At 44.7% G+C, this 23972-nt stretch overlaps 1 protein-coding gene across 2 annotated transcripts in view; it reads right to left on the minus strand.

Moving 5' to 3' along the window:
* Positions 1-23972, minus strand: part of WDR17 (WD repeat domain 17) — a 67035-nt gene that overhangs the window by 37394 nt on the left and 5669 nt on the right. The window contains exons 2-7 of one of the 2 annotated variants that reach the window (XM_045588989.1): positions 19587-19707; positions 13344-13472; positions 11292-11475; positions 5816-6046; positions 1351-1602; positions 528-650 (exon numbers count right to left, since the gene is read on the minus strand). In XM_045588989.1, coding sequence (XP_045444945.1) covers positions 528-650; positions 1351-1602; positions 5816-6046; positions 11292-11475; positions 13344-13472; positions 19587-19652 — 985 coding nt within the window. In that variant the 5' untranslated portion in view covers positions 19653-19707. The remainder of the gene's footprint in view (positions 1-527; positions 651-1350; positions 1603-5815; positions 6047-11291; positions 11476-13343; positions 13473-19586; positions 19708-23972) is intronic. The other variant, XM_045588990.1, reaches the window with a different exon arrangement.

Genomic DNA, 23972 nt, shown 5'->3' on the forward strand with positions numbered 1-23972 from the left:
GGTCACATAAGGCCTGAAAAGTCATGTGATCTGGCCCTGGCTAGGCAATAGGGGCGAGTTAATGAAACACTTGACCAAATACCGCAGGCTGGCTAACTTTTAAGTGGATAATTGTGTATGGCCCATGACTGATGTTAAAAATATCCAATGGTCCTTGGTGGAAAAAAAGGTTCCCCACCCCCGAACTAAACCAAGAAACAAATATCCGCGCGTGCGCGCACACACAAACACACACACACAGAATTGCAGGATATACACCGTCTCAGCCTCCAGAATGTTACTTCTCCGGTCTCAGCATCTCCAGATCCTGGTTCCCAGGATTTAGAGGTAGTAAGGCCCGACAGAAAAGCTTAACTTGTGTGTCTTTCATGGTTCCATCAGCACAGACATTGTCAAAGGCTGATTTTTAAATTGGCTTTTCAGTTAGCACATATCTGATATGCCTCTATCACCACAGCAGCCATTTCATTTGGAAGCAGCAGGTACAATATTTTAAGGAATTAGACTCTGATGATACTCTTACTCACATTTCTTCCTTGGTGGAGAATTCAGTATATGTAAGCAGTGAAATCCTGTTTTCTTCAGTTTGAAATTATCAATCGGTGTTGTTCTCGAAACATTCCAAATGCGTAGAACGCCTACTTGAGAATCTAGGCAAGAAAAAAGCATCATGTGAACAAGTTTTACTTGAGATATAAAATGCCCGGACTTAAGAGTAATAAGAGAATCTTCAACTTGCAAGATTTTTAGCACTACTAATGGGCCTTCTTCAAATAATAAGACTGTACACTCCTATATAACAAAAAGGTAATATGCAAATTGACTCTTGGAATGACCAGTTGCTATGACGCACACTGATCACCAGGGAGCAGACGCTCAATGCAGGAACTGCCCCCTGGTGGTCACTGCACTCCCACAAGGGGAACTCCGCCCAGCCACAAGCCGGGCTGATGGCTGTGAGTGCAGTGGCTGTGGCAGGAGCCTCTTCCACCTCCTTGGCAGCACTAAGGATGTCCGACTGCAGCTAAGCCATCAGCTGGACATCCCCCAAGGGCTCCTGGGCTGCCAGAGAGATGTCTGACTGCTCTCAGGGGAGCAGGTCTAAACCGGCAGGTGGACATCCCCCGAGGGGTCTGGGTCTGCGAGAGGGCGCAGGCTGGGCTGAGGTGACCACCCCACACCCCCCATGCACAAATTCCATGCACCGGACCTCTAGTTTACTATAATAAATAATAACATGTGCAATCTTAACAAGTCCTGCACAGAAGTAACCAATGAAGGGGTATTATTTGCCTGACTGAATTAAAGAACACGCTCGCATTTAACACGCGGGCGGGTGGGCGCACTCACCTCCGGTGACGAACATCCCTGGGGCGCTGGGCACCCAGGCCAGGCACTGCACACAGGCCGCGGCGCTGGGCAGGCTGAAGGCGGTGATGCAGCAGAGCGACTCGGCGTCCACCAGCCGGATCCCGTGGTGCAGGCTGGCCACCAGGAGGTAGTCCGTGGACAGCGGGTCCCACTCCAGGGCCGTGACCGGGTCCTCTTCGTCCGTCCCTTCCAGAGCGTCGGGTCTCAGAACATGTCTCTGGCTTTTATTACCTGTTAGGACACGAAGAAAGTGACTTTAAACGGCATCCTCAGAGAAAGGCCAGTAACTGAGAGGGTGCTGATTTTCTCCGCTCACACCACGGACCCCAGCAGCACGGGAATAAGAAGCTGCTGATGGCATGTGAGGGCGGGGAGCCAGGGTTTGTCCCAGTGACGCAGGTCAGACGGGGCTGCTCTGCGTTGGCGATCTCTAGTACCTGGGAGGTTGGCCCTATTTGTTACGGAAACACTGTAAGGAAAAGACAAGAATACACACGATATTGTCATCAAGTACCATTCCACCAAGTGACACAGCACAGACAGGACAAGGCTCACCCGAAGGAAGCACGTCCTGTTGTGATGAAAAGCACAGACTCTGGGTCCAGCCCGACCTAGTCCCACCACTTAGGGGCTCCATGTTCTTGGACAAGACACGTCATCTCCGTGTGCTTAGGGTTTGTTTTTAGGGAACATAACGACACCTACCTTGTAGAGTTTTGTCTTTTTTAAGATTACGTGGATGAGTTGCTGAAAGTGCTTAGAACAGCGGAGATAGCATGAGCAGCACATCTCTATTTATTGTCACTCTTTGTCCCACCTTTGTCATACCCATCACTCCCTCCTGACTCCACTACAACCCGGGCAGCTGGACACACAGGGGGCAAAACAAGGGGAATTCAGTGAAGCCAGGGACCGCTCTCACTGGTCTGGCTCAGTGGCTAGCATTGGCCCTCGGACTGAAGGGTCCCGGATTTGATTCTGGTCAAAGGGCATGTACCTTGGTTGCAGGCTCCACTCCTAACCCGGGCTGTGGGTCATGTGGGAGGCAACTGATCGATGTGTCTCTCTCATGTTGATGTTTCTCTCTCTGACTCTCCCCTTCCTTCCACTCTCTAAAAGTCAATGGAAATATATCCTTGGGTGAGGATTAACCAAACAACAGAACCCCACAAAAACAAAGTAAATGAAGCCAAGGCCCATCAAACAATCCTCCTTTCCTTCCAATCACTTACACAACTGGCCATGGGGGGGATCCACTCTGTGGACGCTCTCATGCTCCAAAGCAAGGCCGTGAAACTGCACTCAGAGACCACACCCTCACAGAGAGCCCAATTATCCCTGCGTGCCCTCCACTTTAAAATCCTATTTTACTTAAAAAATAACACTACCGAGAGATTCCATAGCTCTGTCATCAGTGCACACAGTTATCCAGCCTTTCAGGTTATAAAAGCAAAGAAAAGCGAGTCCCTTGGTTCTGTCAGACGTTATGAAATGAATTGAAAACCTTACAGCTTCTGCCTTGACATTAACTTCATCAGAATATAATATTATGCAAATGCACGGTGGGTCTTAAATAGGTGTTGTTTTAGTCAGAATCTATGATAGTGCACATATAGTCATAGAAAGGGCACGAGAGATTTCTTTTATCTTGGATTTGTCAAATTTTCACAATAACCATCAAGGAAAGTTTGTTTGCTTCTTCTTCCCCCAAATAAACATCATCCAAACAGCTATTTTATGAAATAATAATGACTATTAACATAGTGGGTCATTACAAGGCCAAAAGAGGCAGAAAAGTGATTTATGGAGCTAAGTTGTACTTTACTAATTTTACTAGTAAAGTACAACTTTACTAATAAAAATTAGTAAAGCATCTATGACTTATTAAAAATGTTCCAGGAGGATATGAAAAAAAAAAGCAACAAAGAACATGGTAAAATTTACAACGAAAATGTTATAACATCCAGATCATGTTGCTTCAAAGCCCCATCTTACAGTCAAAATGATAAAGGGTTATAGTCACTGTTTTCCGTTCTATCAGATATCAACATTCTTATTATAAAAGATAGAAAAATTAATCTATAAATGTAAAGCCAGTCGTTAGAATAACAGCTGATAACATTCGAGTTTACATTATTATTTATTTTGCTATTACTTGTGTCCTAATTTTTTACACAAATATCCGGCCCCTTGAGTTGTCAGATAAGGACAAATGCATGCGATAAATTGATAAGATGAGGTTGACAACTTCTGTATGAGAGACAAAAACTGGGGCAAGGGAGAATTACGGTCGAAAAATAACATAATGAGGATGATGCATAAACCAACGAGCTGCTGAAATTTTGACTCTGAGATCTATCTGGTGGCTGAAGCCAAGAGGACAAAAACCATGAAAGGTGGCACAACAGGATAAAAATAAAACAAAATGACAAACAGAACAATGTTCCGAGAAGCACGAGGTTTCCTGGAACTGACACCGGAAATAAGCGCCTCTCCCCCGTGCGTTACCAGCGGGGACACAGTGTTGTGTGAGGACAATGTCACCAACAACATTTCTCAGATAAAACAACACCAACTTGATTACTGCCCTCCTCGGGGCCATAGCAGAGTAAAGTCAATTAAAACAGCTCTGTTACGAAGGTGAGACTGTTCTCTGATGAGCTGGCTCTGTCCAAGAATATACCTGGAAATGGATAACGCAGTGGTTTCCCCACATTTTGGGTCTTGGAACCATCTATTCAGGTGAGAATTTTTACATTAAAATACAGGTAATACGGAACTAGGTGGTGGTGCTCTTAGACTGGTTGAGCCACCTGGATCACCTACCCACCCTTATCCCCTCCACCCAACACACACACAAACATGAAACACACTACTAATCACCATTTTAAAACCACGGGTTTAAAATAATGGGTGAACTGCCTTATTGTGGGCAGTCCTCCATGAATAGTTCCCTTACCTGCTTCTTCTAAAACAGAGAAAGCTGGGCAGTGGCACCTGCGGGAGCAGGAGGACAGACCTTCTGTCTGGTTAGGCAGAGACCGAACCCCTGGGGGCCAGGAGGTCACTCACAAGGGGCTGGGGAGGGCTCCTCGGGGACAGGCAGCTGAGCGCTAAGTAGTCAGGCTGCAGCCCTGACGCTTCAAACTCACAGCCCAGTGTCTTGTCCGAATCCAAACGCAGCATTTTCTTCCAAGACCTATTCACTCCTGTCTACGCCAAAGGGAGAGGCATGGCCAGATGCCACCTTCTCTAACCGTGTGTGTGTTGGAGAACGGGGATTTCTGAGCGTGCTTCAGAGAGGCCGTGGACCGTGCCCCAGATAGGGTTGTCAGTGCTGACAGCAGGCCAGGCCTTGAGATACTGTCTCATGGCCCCTTCCCCTTGCACCTCACAAAATAGACTTGCAAGATAGAACCCTGTGAGCTTTCTGAAGAACAGGATGACCCTGTGAATAACATGGTGGCCAATAGCATGGCCCTGCCATTATTTGGGAAAAAGTGTTTTGTCTTGGTTTGCTTACTCTGCACAAACAGGATGTGGCTAATGTGCTTAAAAGGGGGTCTTGCACAAAGAAAGGGCTGGGGCTGCTCTCTGACCCCCATCTGGAAGGCAGAACAGTCGCCGGCAATAACGGCTCCCTGAATTTTAATTTGGTCCGGACGCCAGGGGTCTTTACTCGCGTTCGCTCCACCACACGTGCGTGGATTCGTAAAGCCCTGGGTGTGCATGCGAGCAGAAAGTCTAGCTGGGTTCTTAGCGGTGGAACCGTGTCCCCTCAGAGGGCGTGGGGTCTCCGTGGCGTTGCTGAGAACGCGACCTGGTGTGCGAACAGGAGCCCCGGCCACAGAGACGCTGGTGAGGCCGGCGCGCTGCTGGGTGCCAGCAGGCCTCTGTGGTGAGGGGGGACCCCTTCAGGGGAGTTTCCTATGTACATTTGGTTATCGTTCGAATTTAAAAAATAAACTACACGTTCAGACCCTTTCCTTCAACCAGTGTTACGGACTAACGGGGTCTAAAAAGTTGTCTTTTTCACCCAGGACCACAGGCCTGGCGGGGAACCTGGGGCGTCCGCATGGTATTCTGCACGCAGTGGGAGCATAGTTCTGACCGGTGAGCCCATCGAGGATTCCAACTCCATGTCCTCATCCACTAGGCCGTTTTCTGAGTGAGTGTGCAGAAGCAAAGAATTAACTTAAAAAGCAAAACTACGGGGCGCATGACTGACTCGGGGTGCATCATGCCCAGCTGGGCTGAATGCCTGGCCAGGCCCGGGATGTAAATTATTGTAGCTTCCCAGGATCCCGTGGAGTCAGTGAGGCGCTGGGTACTATTTGCACAGCTGTTACTTTAACATCGGAATCCTGCTCCCGCTGGCTCTCCGCCGTGTCCCCGAGAGGGGACCTGCGCCTGGGAAAGAGCACTGGGAGCGAAGCGTCCTCACCTGGCTGGAAGAGCGACAGGCTCCCATCCATGTGGCCGAACACGACCTTGCCCTTCCGCTGCGGGTGCCACCGGAAGGTGCAGATGTCGGACAGGAAGCTGTGGGCGTCCCGGTGCACGGTCACCCCGCTGTCCGGCCCCGCGATGGTCCAGACGAGCAGCGGGCCCCTGCGGGGGGCGAAGGCCACGGCCTCACCCGCGTGGCAGCACCAGCTCAGGGAGGTGGGCGTCCCTGCAACAGAGGAAACGCGTCACAGCGGGGGCTCCGGCCAGCACTGCCACTGCAGCATCTGCTGTGCGAGTCCCGCAGCAACGTGGGAGGGCATGCTCGTGGTTTATAAGCATCTGGCCTCCTGGCTTGGGAACGGGGTTTTTAAACTGATCCCGGAGGCCACTGGGGACATATGGAGGACACTTGGTCGGTGAAAGGGCAGCATCTAGTTAGGTGTAAACAACTACTACCCTGTTTCCCCGAAAATAAGACAGTATCTTATATTAATTTTTGCTCCCAAAGATGCGCTAGGTCTTATTTTCAGGGGATGTCTTATTTTTCCATGAAGAAGAATACGGTACACATTTATTGTTAAATGAAAATAAAGGAAATATATTACCTGTATACGGTACAGTGTACGGTAGTTGTCAACACAAACTAGGCAAACTGTGAATCCTACAGTATCAAGAATTTACTCATTTATTCAATGACAATCATGTCATCATCTTCTGGAACATCATCATAACAATCCAATTCCTGAATTTCCTGGTGAATTTCTTGTGATTCCATTTCTTTCAGAATCAGTGGACCAAATCTCTCATGTTTAGCCTAGGGGGGCTTTATTTTCGGGGGATGCCTTATATTTCACTCAGAGGGAAACCTGTAAGTAGGTCTTATTTTCGGAGGATGTCTTATTTTCGGGGAAACACGGTATGATTACACGCTTATTTCAAGAAGGATATAGAGTTCTTTCTTTTAGAAAACTATGTGCTTAACAGAGCAATTAATTGTGACTAATTTGTTGGGTGTGAGACCTGCTCTAGGCATTCCCTATACAAATTAGTGTAGTGACAATTCTTGCTTTCAAGGATCTTCAGTGAAAACTGGGAAGACAAGGATGACATGCAGGAAATTAAACGTTACTATAAGGATTTCATAACAATGGAGTTCATGCTACAATCTGTCTTATCTGGAGTTTAGAATCAAACCTCAGCTCTCCCTCAGGTGAATAGAACAAGTCATTTTCTGTCTGAACTTGTCTCCTCATCCATACGCTGGATACAACTACCATCATCTGACCACTTACTTCACCAAAGAGAAAAAGAAAATATAATAATGTATGTAAATGCCCCCTTTACACTGTAAGACAAAATCGAACATCTCATTGTAAATCTCCTCACTGTTACTGCAACCAAATAGATCCCAAGTGAAATAAGGGTTATGGTGGATTTATGACTCAAGACAGGGATGGTGACTCCTCCAACAGGGACACTAGCCAATCACATCAGAATCACCAGACTGAAACTGGGCATCGGATGAAGTGGAATTAGGGTCTGGGGACTGAATTTCACAGGGTTTGTGAACCACTGGGCTACTGTTCTGGAAAGTAAACGGGATTTAGACTATATCTTAAAGGAGCCATGGAGTTTAAATATATGAGACGAACATTATTTCCCAGGAAGAGAAAATGACATAAACAATTTTATGTCATTGTTTGCTGACCGTAAAGTCAATCTGTGTCTGTAATGAGCCAAAGGGCAGAAACTGGAAATCTTATGCCTAGTTCAGGGCTGGACATGTAAGGGGAACTCCACCAGGTGTATTAAATGAAGGAATACGTGAATATATAAATGAGGCCAATTAAAAAGACGATGTGTTGCAGGGTATATTAACAGATACAGAATTTCCCCAGTAAGGGATGAGACACTCTGTATGACCAAACCACCACAGAACATGAGAAACCATGAGAATGCTGGCTTCCTGAATGGACATTTCCAGAAGAGCCGTGAGGAAGACAAGGGGCAGGAACCAGTGCCATCTCCTTACAACAGAAAACTCTTCCGCAGGGGCCTGCCGTATGAAGTGCTTCTCGGAGCTCTATCTGTGCTCACTCACTCGGTTCTCCCAACAAGACTCGGAGATAAGTAAGGCACATAATTATCCACCATTAAAGGTTTTGTTTTCTGACAGCATATTGTGACATTTCTCAAGTTGGTGACAATTTTAACATTTTAAAATTAAACCAATTAATACATTTTTCCTTCAAATTAATTTTTTTATTATTGGGAAAAAGTAATGATGAAGTAAAAACTACAACTGCAGGTTTGTGTTCAACTGCTGGATGGGGAAGTTCTAATATTGATTAAAAAACTGACACGCAAACTTCTACTTTGCTTACCCTGGATTCTAGAAAGAAAGAGAAAAACAAAATCTAAGCCCTTTCAAGGGAACTATTTAAAATGAAAGTCACCAAAAATATTCACAATAACTCTTTGAAAATAAAATATCAAAGTTTTTGATCTTCAAATTAAGAAGATACTTAGAAATAGCATGAGGAACTTATTGCTATGTCTTTGAAAATTTCAGAAGAAAAGGTATGCACACTTGATTTAAATTGTTACCAAAATTAGTTAATCATTCCGCCAATGTGAGTGAAGAGTTTTATTTGTATACCGTATTTTCCAGCGTATAAGACGACTTTTGAAACGAAAAAAAGTCAACCGAAAATCGGGGGTCATTCATTAAACATTTAACTAAAAAAAGAACTGGTGTTGCCTCGGAAGTGGGGGGTAGTCTTATACAGTGAATATAGGCCTAAACCTATGTTTTAACTGTAAAATTAGGGGGGTCGTCTTATACACCGGAAAATACAGTACTCAGTGGCAAAGGAAGCCATGGCACAAGCAGCTGGTGAGGGAAAAACTCTCCAGCCAGGAGTGGGGGCGATGCAGCCGGTGGCGGGTGGCAGAGCAGGGGGTATACTGGCTGTTCATACAACACACAGTTTCATCTGTACGTGAGCGGAACATTTCGATAGCATGGTCTCCTGTAGACTGTGTGTGACTACTTCATGAGAACAATGACACTGTGTGATATGTTTGGTTTATGTCACATAAAACACGGACAGAATTTTAGGAGTACTTATTGTGCTGTTTAAAATTAACTGCACACAAAGCTAGATTTAAAGTACCAGGGAAACACATAGTTTATTAATATAAACAATACTGGTTTGGCTCAGTGGAGATAGTGTCGGCCTGCAGACTGAAAGGTCCCAGGTTCGATTCTGGATAGGGGCATGCACCTTGGTTGCAGGCACATTCCCAGTGGAGGTGTACAGGAGGCAGCTGGTCGATGTTTCTCTCTCATCGATGTTTCTAACTCTCTATCCCTCTCCCTTCCTCTCTGTAAAAATCAATAAAATATATATATATTTTAAAATAAACAATACTGGGAAATCTGGGAGGGTCTGTGGTTGTTGGAGGAACACACAGGACTAGAAAAACATGAAAAATCTTGATTGAGGCAATCGATGGCTTTTATAATTTTTTAAAATTCCCACCAGAGCATATGTTTTTATTGATTTTTAGAGAGGAAAGGGCAGAGAGAGAGAGAGAGAGAGAGAGAGAGAGAGAGAGAAACATCAACTGGTTGCTCCATGGGCACCCCAACAGGGATTGAACCTGCAACTGAAGGATGTGCCCAAACAGGGAATCCAGGCTGCTTCCTTTTGGTGCATGGGGGACATGCCACCAGCTGAGCCACCAGCGGGCTCCATGCTTTTATACATCGCAAAGCTTATACCAAAAGGAAGCTGGCTTTCCGGACTGATGTATGGAAAGCCTTAAGGGCAAGTTTTACTTGCATCAATGGAAGCTCACTGAATATTCAGATATCTTTAAAAATTCACAGATTATAGCAAATTACTAATACTGAAGTTCACTGGCTGTGGCAAGTAAAAACAGTAAGATGTATGAAACTGGAAATAAGACTTACATTTTTCTAGTTGAAAATTAACCTTGTTTGGAAAATATTTAAAAATTTTTTAAATATATATTTTTTGATTTTTTTTTTTTTTTTTTTTTTTTTTTTTTTTTTACAGAGAGGAAGGGAGAGAGAGAGTTAGAAACATCAATGGGAGAGAAACATCAATCAGCTCCCTCCTGCACACCTCCTACTGGGGAGGTGCCCACAACCAAGGTACATGTCCTTGACTGGAATCGAACTTGGGACCTTTCAGTCCACAGGTCGACACTATCCACTGAGCCAAACCAGTTGTGGTTCAGCAAATATTTTTAAGATGAACTTTACATAACAAATTTGGTTTATTTTACCAGTATTTTCAACATTCCTAATGGCCTAAATTTGAAAGACAAGGAAAAAGCAATAAAGGAAATATGTTGAACGTATCCGAAGACTCCAACGGGCATAACTATTATTTTGGAAGCAAGGCTGACCTATCATGGCCTATGGGGTCTCAGCATTGTCACTGCACATGGGAAAGAATGCCATAAAGAACCCTTAAGCAAGACAAAGTTAGTGACACTGTCACTTCTCCGTGATCTCCCTCACAGTCGTCATCAGAATGTTTCAGGGGAGAAGCCAAATGTGGAAAATATATCCAGCAGTAGCTTCCAGATTCATAATCACTAACTGAGCTACACATGGTGCTCAGCAAGAGGCTGCCTTATTGTGACATTTAACGGGGAGACAGGGTGCCCTAACCTCACCATGATGGGAGGGTCTGATTGTAGTGGGAGGAGCAGCATAGTGATACTGTTCGCTTCACTGAGCCCCCCTGGTGTGAACCAGGGCCTGCTATAATACCTTGACCTGAAGGACAAAAACCCGTCCAGCAGGGCATTCGGATTGGAACGGAACAATGCTTAGGCAAGGCCAATTGTCCCATTAAGAAAATCTTATCTAATTATTTTTATATTTACAGGGTGGGGCAAAAGTAGGTTAACATTGTGAGTATGCAAAACAGAGTTACTCTTATATTATTAGTCATTAACTAGTGTAATGTCCTGTTTCTCCGAAAATAAGACAGTGTCTTATATTAATTTTTTCTCCCAAAGTTACACTAGGTCTTATTTTCAGGGGATGTCTTATCTTTCCATGCGCTAGGTCTTAATTTCGGAGGATGTCTTATTTTCAGGGAAACACGGTAGTTTAGGTACCAGCATCTGTAAACTACCTTTCCCACACCCTATGTTTTGGAGACGTTCGTGTTTTATTTAAACAAAGTGATGTGGTATGTACTGGTGCTAATGGTCCAGTGGACTGAGTGTCATTTCTCATGGGATTCCCTGTCTGTTGAGTGCACACGCACACACACAGCAAGGAGCCAGGGCGTGAGTGGTGGCCCTTGTGCAGCTGACCGGGAGAGAGCTGGGCTCCTTCAGAGCCTGAGCTCCCCGAAATAAAACCCTCTGCCCGCTGAAATACACATGTCCCATTCCATGACACATCCGCGCTCCAAAAATACCTTTTGTGTGGTTGAGCTTAGCAATGACTTTTTGTTCTGCCACATTCCAAATGATCACTAAGTTATCGGAACTGCCACTCGCAAAGAGATCGGGGTTATGTGGACACCAAGAGAGAGCTGTGATAGTTTTTTTGTGTTCGGACATAATTGCGTGGAGTTTAAATTCATTATAACGGTGATCCAACTAAAAGAAATACATAAATAAAACATTTCAGTGCTTCTTTTCAGATCGTACACTTTCCATCAACCACATTTTCACAAGCTACCTCGATGAAAATGAGCAGATCTCTCATAACAAAATATGAACACATTTTTCAAGCCTTGGTCTACTTTTGGGTATATTCGATCAGCTGACAGAAACTACTTTGAAAAAAAATATGAGAGAATGGAAATGAAATGTATCAATTTTAAAAGCAAGTAAAAATAAATGATGTACATTAAAATATGCATAACTGAATTTTTATCATATTTTATAGCTATATCTATTTATGAGGAACACACTCTTCATCTCAAAACATTTTTGCTGCAATGTTTCGCGTATATTTAAATAAAAACAGTTAGGTTAAATAAACCGACTCTCATTATTAGGTTAGTAAGATGTGCAAAGTCTTTGAAGCAATGAACCTATTTTAGATCTTTTTTTTTTTTTGGATGGGGGCATATACTGTGTTCTTATATGGACAAAAGGAATTGCCTAATTTTCCTATTCCCTTCATAAATGTGCCATTCATTAGTGAGCCAATCGATCTTTTTATCATTGTTGACATATTTGGGATTATATTGTGTCATTTTATTATTTCTCCTTTAACATGCAATGAACTTTTCACGTTGTTATTGGGGGTTTTACTGGTCATTACTATGTTAGTTACTTATTATCCCAATCTTTGTTTAACCATGCAGTCACAGGAAAATTCTGACTGCTAATGTGATCTTGAACACCCTACCTCGGGACCTTCTGCTATTGGCCAGTATCATTTGGCTGCATTTTCTTCCTGGTCCACTCTGCCCTTGTGTCTCCACCATGGCCAAACCATTTCTGCTGGAGGGCCTCTGCCTGCAGCCCCTGGGCCATATGATGCACTTCTCCCCTACTCGCCCACAGGTGTCCCTTTCCCTGCCCAAGTCCCAGTTCAAAAACACCTCTTCAGAGACCTGTTTTCTGACCAAGGCGTGGCTCAGTGGATAGAGTGTCGGCCTGCGGACTGAAGGGTCCCAGGTTCGATTCCGGCCAACGGCATGTACCTTGGTTGCGGGCACATCCCCAGCAGGGAGTGTGCAGGAGGCAGCTGATGGGTGCTTCTCTCTCATCGGTGTTTCTAACTCTCTATTTCTCTCCCTTCCTCTCTGTAGAAAATCAGTAAAATATGTTAAAAAACACACACACAAAAAAAAAAACCCTCATGCCCCTTCCCAGAAATGGGCCCATGTCTTTCTATAACCTTTAAAATGGATCTATAACGCACTTTGAACATTATATTTGCTTCATTATGATATGATATCTGTATATATTGAGCTTGCTGCTGTCTTCCATGTGGGGGATGGTGGGTGGGAAACTGTGAGTTCTATGGGAGCTGCACTTTCCACTGATCTGTTGTTCCCCTCAGTCATGAGTTCACTGGTTGGTTCATGTATGTGCCCTGACTGGGGACTGAGCCCTCAACCTTGGTACTTGCTGCAACCAGTCGAGCTGATGGACCCGGGCTGACATTGCCATACGTTCGAGAAATGCGCCCCACAAAACCCTGTCTCCACTGCGGGAAGCTCATCAGTGTCTAGATTGATTAACACCATTACTTCCAAAATTTCAATAGACGACATTATTAGCAATTGCAAGGAAATTTACTTGAGAATAAAGCAGCATTTCCCCCCCACTTTTAACTGAAATGAGTTGGTGTTTCGGGATTTAAAAAAGTCACTTAGGAAACACTGAGTGAGACTCTGCTGGATGCCGGAGTGCGCGGTAACGTGAGAACCGGACAATGGGGAGAGGCTCATCACTTACCTGGTCCCCGCCCCGATGAGAGGAGACGCCGGGCGGAGGCGGCTACCTACCTGGTACACGTAGATGGCCAGGGTTGCGCAGTAGGCAAACCTGTCACCGCTGGCCGCGCACACGTCCTTGTTCCAGGGCTGGCACCCAGCGGCCAGCAGCCCCACCTGCCGCACCCGGGACATGCTGGCCTGGGGACAGAACGGGGGGGGGGGGGGGGAAAGTCCGTTACTGTCATCCTGAAATGACCTTCCTCTCCATCGTATGTCGCCATCTCCCTCCATCCTCACCTCTCGGCCCTGAAACAGTGTTCTGCTATTGCCATCCATCTCGATGGGCATGAGCAGAGAACAGAGTTAAACCCGCACGTGTCTACGCACACCAAGGCAGGCCGCTTCTGTCAGGGCAGCAGGAGGCTGTCACAGGCTACGGGACAGGGATATGGGCCAGGGGCTGGGGAGCACGGGGAGTGAGAGGCCTTGTGTGGAGTGGAGGGTGCACATCCCCGCTCCGATACCTCTGGGGAGGCCCTGATGGTGCCAGGCGCATGGAGCTTCCCAAGCAGAAACATACAGATACTTTTATACATTTTTATTGATGTCAGAGAGGAAGGGAGAAGAGAGAAAGAGAAGAGAGAGAGAGAGAGAGAGAGAGAGAGAGAGAGAGAGAGAGAGAGAGAGAGAGAGAGAGAGAGAGAGACATCCATGGTGAGAGAGAATCACGGATCGCCTGCCTCCTGCACGCCCCACACTGGGGATGGAGCCTGCAACCTGGGCTTGTGCCCTGACCGGGAATCGAACCCTGACCTCCTGGTTCCTAGGTTGGCCCTCAACTACTGAGCTACATCGGCTGGGCAGAAATATACAGATTTTTAAGTAAGATAAGCATACATTTTTATGTAAAATGTACCAATTTTTAAAAAGGGGCAATTCATTCAAGGCATCAAATTCAAATGTAAAACTGGGCCAGCATCGGGAGGAAGGTGGCATTTGTCACAGAACTCCAGCATCTTCACCTGGACGCTGTGTTGCACAGGGAGAGCTGGAGCTGCACTGCACAGGGAGAGCTGGAGCTGGGCTGTGAGGCTGTTCGCTAGGAACAGGGGCCGGAGGGGGCCGAGACGCAGACCACACACTGTGTGTGAGTGTGGTCTGTCTGTCTGTCCGTGGCTGCAGGTGTGGGGGCCGCAGTGTCCTGTGACCTCGCATCTCTTGTGAATGAGAAGAGTTGTCCACTTTCTGTTCCTTCGGGTTTTACTGCTTTAGGCCCAAATAAGGACTTCTGAGCTGCTTACACTCCTGACTAGAAACTAGAAGCCCCTCAGCTCCATTTTTATGGGTTAAAATCAAGTAAATTACTCTGAAATCCATGCTCATATATTTTTACTTTAACTATCAGTGTATCCTAATTTACTACTTCTTAATTTTCATAGAGAATAGAAACATTTTGTTTTGTCATGTAATTTGTATGCCCTTTCAGTCTCAGGGTTCACCAACTTAGGTCCTTCCTAAACTCACAGCTGAATAATCATCCACAGCAGCCATGAAAATACTGCATAGGAAAAAAAAAAATTAAAAAAAGTATTTTATTTAAAAAATCTAACCTTTTCAGTGAAATATTTAAAAACGATGAATTATTAAACATGAATACTATGACTTTTAAATCTGAGTTATGTATTTAATCAGAAAGTATTTGAAACTTCCAGGTTATTTTCCGACAGTATTATTATAAGATATATTTGGCACATAGCACTCTGTAGCCTTTATGAAGTGATGCCTAGAGTCTCTGAGGAGATACAGCTTCTGTCATCTCTGTGGTTGGCATGAATCGGCCAGGGGAATGGAAGCAGACCTGCTCAGCCGCGGTCCATCTGAAACATGCACCTGCCTGTTAAATAGGAATCCCGTAGAATGTTCCACAGCCCGGCCCGAAGACAGACTTTACATGAGGTGGCAGGTGATCATGTGCTTCAGAGAAACAGTGTCCCCTTGTCTCTCTCTATGCTACAGTACCTTTCATTTTCTATTTGAACCACTTACGGAACTGCACGTCTGCTCTAGAGACATGTTGCTTCAGAACTATTATCTTTGTGGCAGATACAAGCGTGCACTGGAAGCTGGAGCACCGGGCGGTGCAGCTCACGGCGAACCCGATGGAGAAAGGCTTTGGGAGGAGGAATGCCGAGCTGCCGCACCACGCCAAGTGCTGGTGTCATAGCCTGGCAACCGCCGCCCTGCAGAGGGATGGCGTGTATTTCCCCAGCCTGAGGACAAGGTTAGTTCAAACACACACACACTCACATACACTCACACACACACTCACATACATTCACACACACACTCACATACACTCACACACATTCACACTCACATACACTCACACACACATACACTACACACACTCACATACATTCACACATACCTTCGCACACACACATCCACTCACCTTTGCACACACTCACACACACACACACAACTACTCACACACACCTTCACACACACTCACATACATTCACACACACTCAGACACATATTTACACACATACTCATACTCACATACAACACTCACACACACACACACACACTCTTTCACAAAGTCACACACACTGTCTCACTCACACTCACACTGTAATTGCAGTGAAGATGCTTTGCACAGTAAGTGTATGAAACGCAAACAAAGTGATGAGTGTACTTTCATTATTTCCATGCTATGAGAGCTCACTTTTGAAAATGCAGGAGTATTATGAAATAAAATGATCACAATAACATTTAAAACACAGCTATTTAGTTATAACCTGACAAAAAAATAAAACGCTACAACTAAGTTAAAATCAAGTTTACGTATGTGTCTGTGAGACTGTAGATGTACATATGCCATAAACAAGAATCCCATCAACGTGTACTAGGGAAAGGCCAATGTGGTACCCTAAAGATCAAACTCACGCCTGTATGGGAGTTTTCAAACACCACGAATCTCCATTACAATTTTTAACTCAAAAATGCGTCTTGTGAATATTTAAAACACAACCCACTGACAGGTTTGCCACGCTGCACGCTGATTATACAGGGTGAAAATGCACAGACACCTCACCTGAAAAGTAACAGCTGGGTTTTTGGAGAAAATAAAAGTCAGTTTTCAAGTGCACGTTTTCATTATTTAGGGTAGAATCTTTCTTTCTCCTGTAGGTCTGGGTAAGAGCTGATGGAGACCTGAGCCGGGAGAAGCTCACGCTCATGAAGACAATGTGGTAATTTTAGGGTCACACCGTGCCTACAACAGCTATTGTCATGGGACATCTCAGAACCAGGAACTCATCTGTAAAGGCCGGGGTGTCAGCAAAGGGCAGCCCGGAGCTGGGGGTGGGAGGAGGGGCTTGAATCCTCACACTCTCCATGAGCTGCCCCAGAGACACCATAAGGGGAAACATGTTTTCATAAAAAGCATTTTTTTTTCTTGGTCTCTGACACTCTTTTCCCCAAATTAGATGACCATTCATGTCCCTTCCCAATGAGGAAATATGGACGGTGCTGGAAACTAAACCTCCTGTTCCAACATCAGAAATGCACTATGACATTTAAAATGCATGGGCATAATACAAAGGATGCTGGCCTTGCAGTGTGTGTGGGTGTGTGTCCAGGGGGCTTGGAGTATGTGTTAAACTCATAAACGGAAACATTTTATGATTTGCAGTAGGACTGGAATTCTCAATTTCAAACCTGCAGAATGCTCAGCTTTCACAGTCTGAGGGGTTTTCTCCAGAGTTACATATTAACTGGCTCCAGAGCTGTTTACCAATTTGGTTCACAGCTGAAGAAAAATAATTCTAAAAAGTAGGCAAGAGGCTTTTAAATGGCTGAAGATTTACAGTGAAAGAGATAATTAAGCAAAACGAGAAGAAACAAACCAAAGAACTTAAATCCTTACTAGAGGCCCGGTGCACAAAATTTGTGAAAAGGGTGGGGGGTCTCAAATCTGGGACCCTTCGAGGGATGTTCAATTGCCCAGGATTGGATCTAAATGGGCAGTCGGACATCCCTCTCACAATCCAGGACTGCGGGCTCCCAACTGCTTGCCTGCCTGCCTTCCTGATTGCCCCTAACCGCTTCTGCCTGCCAGCCTGATCACCCCCTAAACACTCCCTGGGGAAACTACAGGAAAATGTTCCACTCATTAATGAAAAAATGTTTCCATTAATTGCCTTAATTTGAATAATTTATAATTCATCCATTAAAAGGGTAAAAAGTCTAAGAGAAATCATGTTATTCTAAACACATCCATTTTGATAAGGTGCATTTTTAAAGAGCAGTTCTGTACTATTGCAATAATACATCTGGATAGTTATTTTCAACATACTATGCCAAAGTTTCCATAGTAACAATGCAAATCCTTTTGAAACTTAACTAACTGCCTAAAAATTTATCAAATGTAACATAGCCCTCTTCCTCAGAGCATTTCTGACATTTCCTTTTATAATATTACTAGAGGCCCGATGCACAAATCCCCCGGCCTCTCGCAAACCCTTGGGGGCTGTCAGACTGCTGGTTTCAGCCTGACCCCCACAGGCCAGGCCAAGAGACCCCGCCAGAGCATGAATCTGTGCACGGGGCCAGTTTTGACCCAATCCCTGCAGGCCAGGCCGAGGGACCCTGGGCCTCTAGTCTATATATATAAAAGCCTAAGTGACCAAAGGATCGATCAACTGGTCACTATGATGTGCCCTGACCACTAGGGGGCAAACACTCAATGCAGAAGTTTTCCCCTGATGGTCAGTGCACTCTCACAGCAGGAGCACCACTCAGCTAACCAATGGGCGCCAGACTCAGGGCGCCCGGATGGCCGCTACAGCCTGGAGACCACAGCAGGGCAGCAGCAAGCCTACTGAACGGCGGTGGCAGCAGGCACAATGGGGCCCGGGGTGAGCAGGAAGAGCAGGCAGGAACGGCAGGAGGCGTTGGATTGATGGTTTTGGCCTGATCCCCGCAGGCTACACTAAGGGACCCCAGGGATGCATGAATCCATGCACCAGACCTCTAGTATGCATATAAGATCTTTGGTTAAGCTCTTCCTTCCCTCTCTGCTCCTCCCTTCATCAGTCAGTTCCATGATTCTATGCCTCTGTGTCTGCCCCTTGGTGGTCAGTGCATGTCATGGCTACCGGTCGAATGATCGGTCGCTTAGGCTTTTATATATATAGATAGTATTATTATTATAGATATTATTATATGCATCTATTCATTAAATGCATTTCTCTATGAAAAATCATTTCATTGAAATTATTGCTATTTTTATATATTAACCTCATTAAAAAGAATTATAGTTTATCCAAGGTAGGTCAAAAGTAGGGTTACAGTTGTGAGTACGCAAAACACAGAATTCTTGTATTATTATTATTTACTATTGTTTTATTTTCCATACAAACAACTGTAAAGCTATTTTTGCCCCACTTTATATTTAAGCCTAAAGACAAATCTGAAAACGCTAGGAATTCATCTTAAACCAGGATAGAAAAATGCCTTTTCCTCAATGTGCAATTAGGATTATTGGCACATATCTTCTTCGTACCTCTGCTTTTAAACCTATCAAATAAACATCTTACTTGCACTCAAAAGTTGGCAATGCAAAATTGTCCATAATGTAAATGATGTGGTAACACGAAACAATTGCATGAGAAATAGGTAGCTGATGACGCCTTACCATAATAGCAGTCAGCAGCTGTGTATCACTGCCAGTTGCCCAGGACCAAACCAGAGAGGGTTGGACCTGCATTACCACCATTTGCCCACCATCCAGAACTGAAATATCATTGCTGACATGTACACATAAGGAACTGTTCGACATTGAAATTTGGTCTTAAAAGAACTGGTGGTCCAGAAAGAAGCTCACTACAGACTGATTCATATGCTTTTCAAGCATTACGATTATTGCTTGTCTCATTTTCAATTCTTATAAGTATATTTCCAGTAGGACATGATTTCACTCATCTAGGGGAAATGTTGAACAAGATAGACTGATGGACAAGAACAGACCCAGAGATAAGGAGCCATGGGTCAGACTGTTGGACCTCAGAGGGAGGGTGGGGATAAAAGGGAGAGATCAACCAAAGGACTTATGTGCATACATATGAGCCTAACCAGTGGTCAAGGACAATAGAGGGGTGGGGTCATGAGTGGGGGGTGGGGATGGGGGATTGGAATGGGGGGTTGAGGACAAATATGTGGTACCTTAATCAATAAAGAAATTAATTTAAAAAAAGAAAAAGAAAAAAAAAAGCATAAAATCGTAACTACAACATAAATATGGCTTACTCTTTGCAGTCCTTCATACCAATCATCTTGCTCAAACCAACTGGAAATGTAAGTCATCCAAGCCATAGGCTGTTTCTACCTCAATCAAGGCAAACGGACACTCGGCATCGCAAGGCAGCACCTAAAGCAACAACAATGAGGTTCAGCCACGCAGCTCACCAGCTCTGCCTCAAGGAAGGCTGCTCAGGACAAGAAGGGAGCGTGCACACACATTTCAGTCACAGCAGAGTTAACGATTTCCAAGGAACAGTGTCTGTACAAATCATGCTAAACCAGAAAATGGACGCCAACATGCAACCAAGAAAAAATACATAAAACAATAATGTTATTGCATAGTAGCTGAGAAAACGCTGTATCAAATAGTTTATTTGGTTTACAGTTTTTATCTTAAAAATCTTAGCTTTAACTTTACAAGAAACAGGGGAGTTTCTACTTGAAGTTACTGAGTTAGCACAAAAACACACAAACTAGGAAGCAGAAAATTAGTTTCATTGTCACCCTTAGGAGTTGGACAGACAGCTATTTGAAAAGACAGCTGGAAGAAAGTTTCCAGGTTAACAGCTGTACGAGAACAAGGTCAGTCCTACAGATCTATTTGCTTCCAGCTCAGCTGACTGCTAACCTCACACCTGAAATGGTTTACAGACAGCACAGGACTGAATGGAGTGCTAAGATGTTCAGCAGAGAATCAAAACCACACCCACTTGACTTTATTTTAGTTTTATTCACTTCCAGAAGAAGTTATCTACTAGCCATGTTAAAGAAGAGATTTCTTGGGAGTCCTGGGAGGATAGATGATCTTGAAAATAGCCCCCCTAGCCGAAACCGGTTTGGCTCAGTGGATGGAGCATTGGCTTGCGGACTGAAAGGTCCCTGGTTTGATTCCGGTCAAGGGCATATATCTTGGTTATGGGCACATCCCCAGTAGAGGGTGTGCAAGAGGCAGCTGATCAATGATTCTCTCTCATCGATGTTTCTAACTCTCTAACCCTCTCTCTTCCTCTCTGTAAAAAAATTAATAAAATATATTTAAAAAGAAAATAGCCCCCCTAAAGCTTAGAGGCATCACCCACTGCTGTGCAGCAGGTTTTGCGTAATCTTGTCCTGGCCGAACTCATCAAACCCTTGCACCTCAGGGAAGGAACAAGGAAGCAAAGGGGAGAGGAAGGGAGAAGGAAGAGGGGTGGTGGTGGAAAGGAAAAAGAAAACCATCTGAATAATGTGAGTGTTCCATTTCTTATACCCCAAAGCAAACTAGCTGTTCTGACAGAGAGAGGACAAAGAGAGAGAGAGAGAGAGAGAGAGAGAGAGAGAGAGAGAGAGAGAGAGAGAGAGAGAGAGAGGGGCTGACTTCTGTGGCATGTGAATGTCACTGGAGGTAAGTGAGAACAGCCTATGGCTGCAAGTTTATCACTAGGCCACGGCCCTCTCTGCAGAAGTCCTCTCCTTGCTCTCTAGAAATGTTGTCAATCCCCCCTGCTTGAAGCCTCACAGAGGACATTCCAGGATGGGCACCACCGCCTGCTTAAGGTTTCCCCCTTGGCCCAGAATCACTCTTCCCCATCCCTGCCTCTGACCGCCTCTGACTGGCCTAGAGCCCTGGTGGGACAGTCAGAGGGGACGATGGGGCTGGGAGAGAGGCACAGGGAGCGTACCCCTCCCTCCTGAAGGTGGTGCACAGGGTGCCGCAGACCCGGGATCGCCTGCCTGCCTCCTCTCATCAGGAATAACTCTCCTCTGGAGGAACCGCAATTAGTGGAAGGCAGCTGTCAAAAGCACTATGTATGTCATTGCAATTCGGGCAATTCACCTACCCCACCTACATCAAAACCTCCATTAAAATGTCAGAAGGAAGAGCTAGAGAGCAGGGACATGGTTTAAAAAGCGTGCTTGGAATAGTAGTCAGAATGATTCCTATTGAATCATTTTTGAAAGATTGTCATTTCGTTTGTCAGTTTCTTTTATTCATTAGATTCCACATAGCAGTGAGACCTTGTGAACAAAAGCGATGCAGAGACATGGAAGCATGCAACAGAATGAGGATTCTCAGGGAGAAGGTGGGGGCAGGGAGGGAAGAGACCAACCAAAGAACTTATATGCACACGCCATGGACAGACAACAGTGGGGTGAAGGCTTGGGAAGGGGGTGGGAGAGGGAGAGGGAAGACAATAGGAGGAAACATGGACATCTGTAATATTTTCAACAATAAAGACAAATTAAATAAATATATGTATTGTTATTTATAAATATACTTGTCCCCAGCTATGGTGGACAAGTATATATATATTCTAGTTCATCCACTGAGAGCAACTAGAAAAGATGAATAAAATTATGAAAATTCTCAAAAGAAGTCCAAAGAGCCTAACCAAGCACCTTTTCATTGATGATGGGTTAGGGTTGGAAGGTGCGGTGGATGCTACATTTTCTCCAACAGCATTTGCCTATATAAAATACCGAGTAAGCTATGGAGAGCTTCTGGTAATGTCATGGGGCTGGAGGGGAAAATGACCTAATAATGTTTTCCTTACAGCAAGAACCATCTGAGCCTACATCCTAACCATCTGCACGCCATAAGTGTCTATAGACGCAAGCTCCTTCCCCAGCCTGGTCAGGGTGCATGCAAGAAGCAACCAATCGATGTGCTTCTCTCACATCTATGTTTCTCTCTCTTCCCTTTCTCTTCCGCTCTCTCTAAAGATCAATGAAAAAATATCCTTCAGTGAGGATTAACAAAAAAAATAAAAAAGAATGTGCACCTGGGATCCAAAATACAACACTGTGGGATTTAAGGACGGCCATGGTCAGCCACAGTGGGTGCCTGTTAATGCCACACACCAAACAGATCCTCTGAGATGTTAGTCTACAGAGTCAGTGCTGTCACATCAAATCCCAGAATGGTCAGTGTGGCGTGAGTGAGCAGATAAGCGGATTCTAAGCTTCATAAAGAGATGAAGTGGCCAGGAATAGGCAATGCAATCTTGCAGAAGAGGAGCAAAGCTGAAAGTGTGTGTACTCGCTCACCATACTGACCACAGAGCTGTAGCAGCTCAGACTGTGGCGGGATACAAGGCTGCACAGCTGATCACCGGCACAGAATTTGATTCCAGAGGAGATCCCCGCATAGTGTTCACTGATATATTACGTCAGCTGGGGAAAGAAGAGACTTTTCAATAACTGCTTGTGGGTGAACGGAATACCCTTCTGGAAAAATAAGTAAAACATTTTAATCCCACTCCTACATAATGCAAAGAGGCACCACACATAATCTTATACACACAGACACACACATCAACATTCAAAACCAGCAGCACGATTCACCATAGCTAAGGTTTGGAAACAGCCTACGTGCCCATCAGCAGGTGAGTGGATTAAAAAGCTGTGGTGCATCTACACAATGGAATACTATGCTGTGGTAAAAAAAAAAAAAAAAAGAAGGAATTCTTACCATTTGCAACAGCATGGATGAAACTGGAGAGCATTATGCTAAGCAAAATAAGCCAGTCAGAGAAATATAAGTGTCACATGATCTCACTCATGTGTGGAATATAAGGAACAACATATACTGATGAACAAAACAGATCCAGAGACAGAGAAGCATCGATCAGATGCTCAAACCTCAGAGGGAAGGCAGGGGAGGGATGAGGGTAAGAGGGAGAGATCAACCAAAGGACTTGTATGCATGCATATGAGCCTGCATGGACACAGACACCAGGAGAGGGGGGAGGGCATGAGTGGGGGAGTGGCAGGGGGTCCAACAGGGTTATAAGGACACAGATGTAATAAGTTAATCAATAAGGGAACAATTAAAAAACAAAACAAAAGAAACTTAAAAGAATACAGACTATAAGGTGAATAGCTAATTAATAGTTGAGAATTTATTTATATTTTCTAAAATTATAATAATCACTCCTCAGTTCATTTATTCAACAAATACTTATTGAGCACCAATTATGTGCCAGTCAGGCACTGAAGATAAAGAACTGTGCAAGCAGATAAAAGCCTGCCCTTCCATAGTTTTCCAGGGAAAAGGGTAAGCAATCACAGAGATAGAGCTGACACTATAATAATTTTTTTTAATATCAAGTATATATTGTTATTGATTTCAGAGAGGAGAGGAGAGGAGAGGAGAGGAGAGGAGAGGAGAGGAGAGGAGAGGAGAGGAGAGGAGAGAGAGAGAGAGAGAGAGAGAGAGAGAGAGAGAGAGAGAGAGAAACATCAATGATGAGAGAGAATCATTGATTGGCTGCCTCCTGCATGCTCTCTTCTGAAGATCGAGCCCACAACCCGGGTATGTGCCCTTGGCCAGAATCAAACCGGGGACCCTTCAGTCTGCAGGCCGATGCTCTGTCCACTGAGCCAAATTGGCTAGGGCCAACACTATAATTT

This window comes from Pipistrellus kuhlii, unplaced genomic scaffold, assembly GCF_014108245.1.
Source record: "Pipistrellus kuhlii isolate mPipKuh1 unplaced genomic scaffold, mPipKuh1.p scaffold_m20_p_3, whole genome shotgun sequence".
Taxonomy (NCBI): Eukaryota; Metazoa; Chordata; class Mammalia; order Chiroptera; family Vespertilionidae; genus Pipistrellus; species Pipistrellus kuhlii.